General features: G+C 33.0%; 1 protein-coding gene and 1 long non-coding RNA gene across 2 annotated transcripts; one reads left to right on the top strand and one right to left on the bottom strand.

The window, feature by feature from the left end:
• The first annotated feature begins 509 nt into the window (after positions 1-509).
• On the top strand, positions 510-1,012 carry LOC105129961 (glu S.griseus protease inhibitor). The gene is made up of 2 exons (XM_011032239.1): positions 510-617; positions 713-1,012. Exons 1-2 carry the CDS (start codon positions 593-595, stop codon positions 904-906), a joined length of 219 nt encoding a protein of 72 aa, XP_011030541.1. The 5' UTR covers positions 510-592; the 3' UTR covers positions 907-1,012.
• Positions 1,013-4,390: 3,378 nt separating this feature from the next.
• Positions 4,391-4,969, bottom strand: LOC105129960 (uncharacterized). Its single transcript, XR_843155.1, has 2 exons — positions 4,861-4,969; positions 4,391-4,766 (listed from the first exon to the last, which is right to left on the bottom strand). It is a non-coding gene; the product is annotated as an uncharacterized LOC105129960 (long non-coding RNA).
• Positions 4,970-10,046: the final 5,077 nt, after the last annotated feature.

The raw sequence follows: 10,046 nt of genomic DNA, 5'->3' as shown, positions 1-10,046 counted from the left end.
TCAGCAATGCAGCCTGCCTTAGGCAGGACGCTAAAAGGGGTGATAATATCTTCCCTTTTGCGTAATCAGTCTCGAACCATAGAATCTCTGGTGACCAGTTAGGGTTCCTAGTAACCATAATACTAGGTGGCGACTCCTTAAACAAAGATCATTCACCATCAAAGAATAGGATGCCAGAAATCCATTCTTTTCATTCCATGAATTGAATTTTTAAGGCCGCTGCGATGTCGGGTGCGACACGTGTGACGGGGGGTCAAATAAATTAAAGTTGAGTCCTGATATTAGTTTTTCAACGAAGATTTTCATCTTAGGGTTTGGTAATAGATAAGTACAAGGAGGCATATGTGAATAATATGCATCAAATAAATCTCTCTAACATATACATTAGTCAAATAAGAAGATATTCAAACAAATCAAGGTTGCGTGAATGCGAAACTAGAAATATATGTTCTTACGCAAACGCATGCTGCAGTCAAAAATGACCAATCAATAGCTACCACACGCTACACTATAAATAACCACCTCGACTTCAACAAAATCGTATCTCAAATACAAGGAAACATTACTAGAGAGTTTAAAGAGGGGAAAAAAAATGTCATCTGATACTACATGCCAAGGTACGTAATGAACATTTTCTGTGCTAAAAATATAGTGCAACTTAAGCTGATATATGCTTGGTTGTGACACAATTATATAATTTGTATACATGCAGGTAAGAGTTCATGGCCAGAGCTTCTCGGAGCAGAGGGGAAGGTCGCTGCAGCTACGATTGAGAGAGAAAATCCTCTTGTGGACGCTAAAATTGTGCTGGAAGGATCAGTGGTCCCTCTGGACTTCCGCTGTGATAGGGTTTGGGTTTGGGTTGATAAAAGGGGCATTGTTGTTCAAGTCCCTCGGATTGGTTGAGATGCAAAAATACTGATGCTTCTAAAGGAAATAAGGAGATTTAATCTCCATGCATGCATGTACTGGGTACTAGATAAAAGTTGTTATTAATTCTCGTCCATTTACTTGCACAGAGTTTAGTAATAATTCAGTACTATATCATCAATAATTTTCTGTGCTAAAAATATAGTGCAACTTAATCTGATAATGCTTGGTTGTGACACAAATATATAATTTATGTACATGCAGGTAAGAGTTCATGGCCAGAGCTTCTCGGAGCAGAGGGGAAGGTCGCTGCAGCTACGATTGAGAGAGAAAATCCTCTTGTTGAAGCTATAATTGTGCCAGAAGGATCAATGGTCATTCTGGACTTCCGCTGTGATAGGGTTTGGGTTTGGGTTGATAAAAGGGGCATTGTTGTTCAAGTCCCTCGGATTGGTTGAGATGCAAAAATACTGATGCTTCTAAAGGAAATAAGGAGATTTAATCTCCATGCATGCATGTACTGGGTACTAGATAAAAGTTGCTATTAATTCTCGTCCGTTTACTTGCACAGAGTTTGTAATAATTCAGTACTATATCATCAATAAAGTACTTATACTACGTCATTTTAATGCTCCTCTCTCCCTCTTTCTATATATTCTGGGTATGGAGTTCCCCCTTTTGTTCTTCTGGTTCCGAGTATTTACGGTGTTTCTTTCAATTGTTGTATGTTTGGTTGCTGCAGATTCGTATTCTGTTTCCTTCGCCTTTCTTTGGTGCTTCAACGATAATCTTGCTTATAAAAAAAAGTAATCTAATACGGATGCAAATCCAAATTCTTTAAAAAAAACCAAACACTTAGCTTAAATTGAAGCACCCATTTGATTGCTGTTTAATAACTACTACAGAGAGGAGTTAGCCGGTAGAGATAAGGCTAAAGACTAACTAAAAAACTAAGTTGGGCAGTTGATATTTTTTGGCAGAGATAAGGATAAAGGATGCCTGTTTTCGTATGAACTTAGCTAGTTTCCGACACTCGATTTTGTTTGAAAAATCTCATTAGTACTGTCCGGAGAGGAGATGACACCTAATATGGCTGAAAGATTCTGTCTTCCTCATCCAAAACCTTAATCAGGTGAAAATAATCTGGACGAGAATTAGAAGTTTTAGCCCCAGGCATGATCTAAGACACGTGCCTGAATCTGTGATCATGGCAATTGTATTCATACATGATATCAATAGGAAAGCAAGCTGTAAATTATTTGTTACAACTTGGAGTCAATTAGGATCGCATGGATAATATTCTATCGATCCTGAAATCTCTCCTCCACGTGTGACGCGGCATGAACAACAGCCTAACCTATATTATAACCGTGAGAAACCTGAACTCATTACATGCATGTAACTGATCATAAACTACGGAGGTTGGTAGGTACGATCTTAATGGTCAATATTATAGATTATAGGGAATGATGAAACAAGATTTCGTCAATGTATTCTTAAAAACTAAAAAAACGTATGATCAAGAAATATTTATAGACATAAATTTTTTGAAATAGATATTTTTCACTAAGTTTGGGGTGGGGAAATAGATAGTTTTCAGAATATTTTTTATTTTAAAATATATTAAAAATAATATTTTTTGTATTTTTTTAAAATTATTTTTAACATTAGAACATTAAAATAATATAAAAACATAAAAAATATTAATTTTAAAAAATAATTTTGTTTAAATTTTTATAAAAATATTTTTAAAATATAAAAACAAATAAAATATAAATATTAAAGCAATTGTTGCATTTGTCGAGGCTTGTACTCTACTTTAGTACAACCCTTGACATATGCAATTGTCAATTGCTTTTTGTTGACCATGTGAACAAGTTTTTCTCTAGAAATTGGCAAATGCACCTGTGGATTTATATATGATGATCTAGACATCCAGTCTAGTTCTGTAAAGGTATTCATAAGTGAAAAAATGGATTAACGAATTACCGTGCTATCCTTACACTAATTAAAAGCAGTTAATTTATTTTTGATAACCATCAATTTTATTAAATACGTGGTTATATATTTAAAAAATAACCATAAAACAATAAGGATACATATATGAAAAAGGAAAACAAACAAAACAAATAAAATTAATTAATCAGGTTCCTTTACCCATTTAAGCTTTCATTGGGTTCTTGTTTAATGTTAGCCTCCCTTGTTAAGGTTGTTGATGATGTATAGTAAAATTGCTAATCAATCGGATGTGTCCTTTGACCATATTAATCAACTCAATTTAGTATTTTTTTCTTCTTATTTTTTTTGCAAAAATATTTATTGAAATTAAAAATAAAAACACAAAGAAAAACTGAAAACGGGATCTTTAATTTTGTAGAAAAATATTTCTATATATAAGAAGATCGAACAATTTCAATTATCAAACTAGTCGTCTTCTTCGATGGTTGTTTCTCTTCAAATTTCAATAAATGTTTTTTATAAAATAAAAATAAAAAATAGAGTCAACATGGTTAAAGGACACATGTTCACTGATTAGTTATTCTACTGAATACAAGTACGTTAGTAATGGAATACCCATAATAAACTTATGATCAAATTAGCACTTTAATTGATAAAGACAAATGATTAATCAATCGCTTTTAGTACGTACAATAAGACTTTATAAATTTAAGCTTTATATATTTTTATTTTTTTATTGACTGATTCTCTCGAGAAAAAAATTAAAAAAATAAGAGTAAAAGAATTATAAACCAAAAAAAAAATAATTATTAACTAAAAGTAATAAGATTTTTGAATGAAAAATACACATGAATATTTATGAAGTATAACTTTTATTTAATTATTTTGATTTCTTTAAAAATTCTTCTTATTATTTGACAAGAACACTCCCTAACATGTTCGAAAGAATTTGTGCTCCATAGTCCATATATCCAAAACCTTATAATAGAAGTATATTTGACCAGGCAGCACGTCCCATGATCAAACATGCGTGCATGGATTTCTGATCATGGCAACTGTATTGCTATTGTGTGATATTAATTGAAAACGCAAGCTCTTAACATGTTAAAAACACCCACGAGAAATACTTGAATGAATTCATTTTATGATTTCGTGTCACAATTATTTAATGTTTTTCTTTTGAACTCGAAGATAAGTGAGTTAGTATAGATTTCGATAATTACAACCCTATCGCTTAAGCTTTTTGTATGTGTTCATACGATTACAAATCTCAAGTACTAAAAACATTTACTGTAGATTTTTCTGTGGAAAAAAGTCAAAACTGGATTGCTTGAAGGCACTAGCCAGCAAGGTGATGGCGAGGAAAGAAAAAAGTCAACAGGGATATCACAAACAAACCAGAAATTCTGCATCCCTATCCAGAGCCTGCTGTTAGCTAGATTGTCATCAATGCCATTTCCTTCTCTATGAAAACTGATCTAAAACCTTTACAAAAAGATAGCATTGAACTCATGATGCCGTTCATGGTGATAGATACTGGTAGAATATAATTAATCATATATAACTCTATTAAGGGTGGTGTATATTTGTAATTAAGTTCAATGGAAATACATAGAGAAATACAACTTTTATCAAGATTGCAATTTACACATGGAGCTTGGATCCAAGCTTCTTATTTCATTTTTTTTCTTTTATTAGCATTCCTTGACAATTATCACAAGAATATATCGCAGTTTTTGGATCTTATCCAATTACAGGGACTATATAGACAATGCCATCTTTATCAACCCAAACCCAAACCCTATCGCACCGAAAATTCTCGATGACTGATGATCCTTCTGGCACAATTATAGCTTCAACCAGAGGATTTTCTCTCTCGATCGTTGCGACAGCGCACTTCCCGTCTACTCCAAGAAGCTCTGGCCATGAACTCTTACCTGCATGCACACAAGTTAATTTTTTGTCAAAACAAACTATGGACATGACGTTTTCAATTACTGTTTAATTTCAGCGAGAAAGAATATTCATTACCTTGACAAATAGATGCCATTTTTTCTCCTTTTGATCACCGTTTAGTATTGTTTCCTTGTTCTGAATTTAGTTTTGTTGAAATTGAGGTGGGCTGTGAGCATATTTATAGAGTAGCATTCATAATTGGTGGCTATTGGTTGGTGATCATTGACTTTTGTTCCAGCAGCCAGCCAATAAACTAATAATTAAGTTCGAAAGTCCATTGCTTTGGCAGAGATAACAAGGATGCATGCATGTTTTCGTAAGAACATATAGCTAGCTTGTTGCCCACCCTTTACTTCTTTAAAAAGTCTTCTTATGGAGTATTTGACGAGAACACCCCTCTTATACTAATATTTATGTTTGAAAGATTTTCTGCGCCGTGTATATCCAAAACCTTACGTGAAAATTCTGTACTACAAGTTATAGGATTGCCTTATATGTACATATATTTACCTTGTATGAAATTATAATTGTGTGTATTGTATACTACGTTTATTATTATATTCAACCCTACATATATAAATACAAGAGGAGGGTGCTATCTATTGGTATAGCCTCCTATTATATTCAGAAACCTTAATTAATTGTCATCATGGGAACTGAATTGCATAACATTAATAGGAGACAGTACAATCTCTAACACAAACACATATATATTGAAAAACAGTACTTTCTTAACATGTCAAAAACATTCTTGTGAAATGCTTCAATGAATTTGTGATTTCGTGTCATAATTTACATTATTTCTTAATTAGAAGGACAACGCCATAGTATGTGTGTGTATATACACACACACACATACATATATGTATGTATGTATGTATGTATAGATTTCGATAATTACAACCCAAGCTCTTAAGCTTTTCGTATTTGAGTTTTAATAATTACTAATATTAACATATTTAAAACATCTAATGTAGATTTTTTATTATCAAAAAAATTGAAAAGCAATTATATAATTATAAAAACAATCCTAAAATCTCTGTTCAATTACCATGAAAAAGTTCAAACTTTTGTCTAGAATATCTTTAAAGGCCATTGGAAAAAAAAAAAAATTATTTACTCATTTGAACTAGTTCAAACTAAATTCGATCCCTTACAACACAACTATTTATATTGAAAATATGTTTATTTCCTGTAGTTTCATGTCTCATAATATCCTTTCAAAATAAAAACCTAGCTAGAGAACATGTTCAAATTAATCAGTTGTTTTCCATTGCCTCGAGAGGAACTTCAACAAAAAGCCTAGAGTTTCCTAGACATTACGTTTATCTTCCTCTTCTTCTTGTCTTTTTGTTCATAAGTGGGGGTTTCATTATTCTAAGTACGCTCGATATTCTTTCACATTGATATCATGCAATCCGTACATGTGAAGAATGCAATTACCATTATTCTAATTTGGGTCAATAACTTCGGATAGAATTTGAAGAAACGAAAATGGCAAACACAGTTGGCATGATCTTGAATTCAGGCACGTGTCTTTGATCGTGTGACTGGGCGGCGTCAAATAGATTAAAGTTGAGCTCTGATATTAGTTTTTCATCGAAGGAGGCATATGCGAATAGTATGCATCAAATAAATCTTTCTAACATATACATTAGTCAAATAAGAAGATATTCAAACAAATCAAGCTGGCGTGAATGCGAAACTAGATATATATGTTCTTAGGCAAACACATGCTACTGTCAACAATGACCAACCAATAGCTACCACACGCTACACTATAAATAACCACCTCGACTTCAACAAAGTCATATCTCAAATACAAGGAAACATTACTAGAGAGTTTAAAGAGGGGAAAAAAATGTCATCTGATACTACATGCCAAGGTACGTAATGAACATTTTCTGTGCTAAAAATATAGTGCAACTTAATCTGATAATGCTTGGTTGTGACACAATTATATAATTTATGTACATGCAGGTAAGAGTTCATGGCCAGAGCTTCTTGGAGCAGAGGGGAAGGTCGCTGTTGCGACGATTGAGAGAGAAAATCCTCTTGTTGAAGCTATAATTGTGCCAGAAGGATCAATGGTCATTCTGGACTTCCGCTGTGATAGGGTTTGGGTTTGGGTTGATAAAAAGGGCATTGTTATTCAAGTCCCTGGAATTGGTTAAGATGCAAAAATACTGATGCTTCTAAAGGAAATAAGGAGGTTTAATCTCCATGCATGTGTTGGGTACTAGATAAAAGTTGCTATTAATTCTCGTCCGTTTACTGTATCATCAATAAAGTTATACTACGTGATTTTAATGCTCCTCTCTCCCTCTCCCTCTCCCTCCCTCCCCACCCCCCCCTCTCTCTATATATATATATATTTTAGGCATGGAGTTCCACTTTTTGTTCTCCTGGTTCGAGTATATATGGAGTTCCTTTATGTAGTTAAGAATTATTTGATATATGGGCTCCCTGGTCTTGATGTTTCTTTCAATTGTTGTATGTTTGGTTCCTGCAGATTCGTATTCTGTTTCCTTCGCCGTACGCTCGATATTCTTTCACATTGATATCATGCAATCCGTACATGTGAAGAATGCAATTACCATTATTCTAATTTGGGTCAATAACTTCGGATAGAATTTGAAGAAACGAAAATGGCAAACACAGTTGGCATGATCTTGAATTCAGGCACGTGTCTTTGATCGTGTGTTAACGATATATATTCTTGCTTATAAAAAAAAACTAAATTAAACTAAAACGAATAAAAATCCAAATTCTTTTAAAAAAATACCGAACACTTACCTTAAATTGAAGCACCTATTTGATTGCTGTTTAATAACTACTACAGAAGTTGAGCTCTGATATTAGTTTTTCATCGAAGGAGGCATATGTGAATAGTATGCATCAAATAAATCTTTCTAACATATACATTAGTCAAATAAGAAGATATTCAAACAAATCAAGCTGGCGTGAATGCGAAACTAGATATATATGTTCTTAGGCAAACACATGCTACTGTCAACAATGACCAACCAATAGCTACCACACGCTACACTATAAATAACCACCTCGACTTCAACAAAGTCATATCTCAAATACAAGGAAACATTACTAGAGAGTTTAAAGAGGGGAAAAAAATGTCATCTGATACTACATGCCAAGGTACGTAATGAGCATTTTCTGTGCTAAAAATATAGTGCAACTTAATCTGATAATGCTTGGTTGTGACACAATTATATAATTTATGTACATGCAGGTAAGAGTTCATGGCCAGAGCTTCTTGGAGCAGAGGGGAAGGTCGCTGTTGCGACGATTGAGAGAGAAAATCCTCTTGTTGAAGCTATAATTGTGCCAGAAGGATCAATGGTCATTCTGGACTTCCGCTGTGATAGGGTTTGGGTTTGGGTTGATAAAAAGGGCATTGTTATTCAAGTCCCTGGAATTGGTTAAGATGCAAAAATACTGATGCTTCTAAAGGAAATAAGGAGGTTTAATCTCCATGCATGTGTTGGGTACTAGATAAAAGTTGCTATTAATTCTCGTCCGTTTACTGTATCATCAATAAAGTTATACTACGTGATTTTAATGCTCCTCTCTCCCTCTCCCTCCCTCCCCACCCCCCCCTCTCTCTATATATATATATATTTTAGGCATGGAGTTCCACTTTTTGTTCTCCTGGTTCGAGTATATATGGAGTTCCTTTATGTAGTTAAGAATTATTTGATATATGGGCTCCCTGGTCTTGATGTTTCTTTCAATTGTTGTATGTTTGGTTCCTGCAGATTCGTATTCTGTTTCCTTCGCCTTTCTTTGGTGCTTCAACGATAATCTTGCTTATAAAAAAAAGTAATCTAATACGGATGCAAATCCAAATTCTTTAAAAAAAACCAAACACTTAGCTTAAATTGAAGCACCCATTTGATTGCTGTTTAATAACTACTACAGAGAGGAGTTAGCCGGCAGAGTCCCCTCTTTGTTTATCTCTCTGAGTTTCTGCACTAACTAGCATTGCTGCTAGCTATTCAATCATAGAATTGATTCCGATCGACGAGGCTGAAAAGGCCCTATATCATTAGTAAACTAGTGCCCTGCAATCTTAAAGCTCATGTCCCTCCATCCTCTTCCCTGTTTTCTCCCGTCGCAAGGTACTTCAAGCATCTCCGAACCAGTTCCCTAGATGGAACAATTCTTTCTAAGCCTAAATGTGCCATGAAAGGAAAGAAATTCCCGAAGTCTTGTCCAGATCCTCAACTTTATATGTTAGTTTTATTTATTCATTCCATGTGACATATATTTAATGATTCAACTTGGGTTTTTCTCTATTAACGTGTGTAAATGACTCCGTTGTTGCACTGAATTAGATAATTTAGTCGAGAATTCAATCCAGAAGACTTAAATCTTGTACTCAATTTTATATATTAAATTTATTTTTTTATCCATTTCATGTGATATATGTTTCAATTGTTAAACTGAAAGTATTAAAAAAAAAAAAAACAATTTAACCGTTAAAGATATAATTTCATTGATGTAAAACGAGAGAGAGGCTTCTTTCTTAGATCGTGATTAATTTAAACCAATTTATACTAGTATTTTATATGAATAGAGAATAAAAAGGGCTTTAATTTAATGCCACCCACAAAGAGACGCCTTAAAGCATCAAACAATTTATAAAAAAATTGGAATTCAATGTCAGCTGCGGATAAAATAAGTTCTTCATCATTGAAAAACTATACTAGAGAGATTGAACATGTGTTTTTACTCCAAAAATCCACCACTATTTCGGTTAATTATAAGGTTTGTGTTTGAATTAGTAAAAATATCATGGTTTATAGTGTTCTTCTTGCCAAAGAATCAATTTAATTTGATGTAGGCGGAGCTAAGAATAAAAGATTTGCTACAAAACATTCAAAGATTAAAAACATTATAAATATAAGAACGCTATCAAAATAAAAACTTAAATTGTTAGATGGTTTATAAGATATAATTTATATTATTTTGCATAAATCTATACTATCTTGTACTTAATATTTATAAAATAAATAGGGATTATGAGATTCAAACTCTGACCACATAATTATCAAGAAACTGATGCCAAGTCACAAAACTAATTCCACCAAAAAATCTAACTTGTTAGATAAAATTTTAAAATATATTTTATATTATTCTTTAACATCTCCATGTAACTTGGTGTAAGATGAAAAAAAAAAATCATTTGCTTCTTAATTATAATTGTTAAGAAATTAATGGATGTTATAGTGTCATCGATT

This window comes from Populus euphratica, unplaced genomic scaffold (assembly GCF_000495115.2).
Source record: "Populus euphratica unplaced genomic scaffold, PopEup_1.0 scaffold17.1, whole genome shotgun sequence".
NCBI lineage: Eukaryota > Viridiplantae > Streptophyta > Magnoliopsida > Malpighiales > Salicaceae > Populus > Populus euphratica.
Note: the sequence above shows the minus strand (reverse complement) of the source record. Positions and strands in the feature narration are given on the sequence as shown.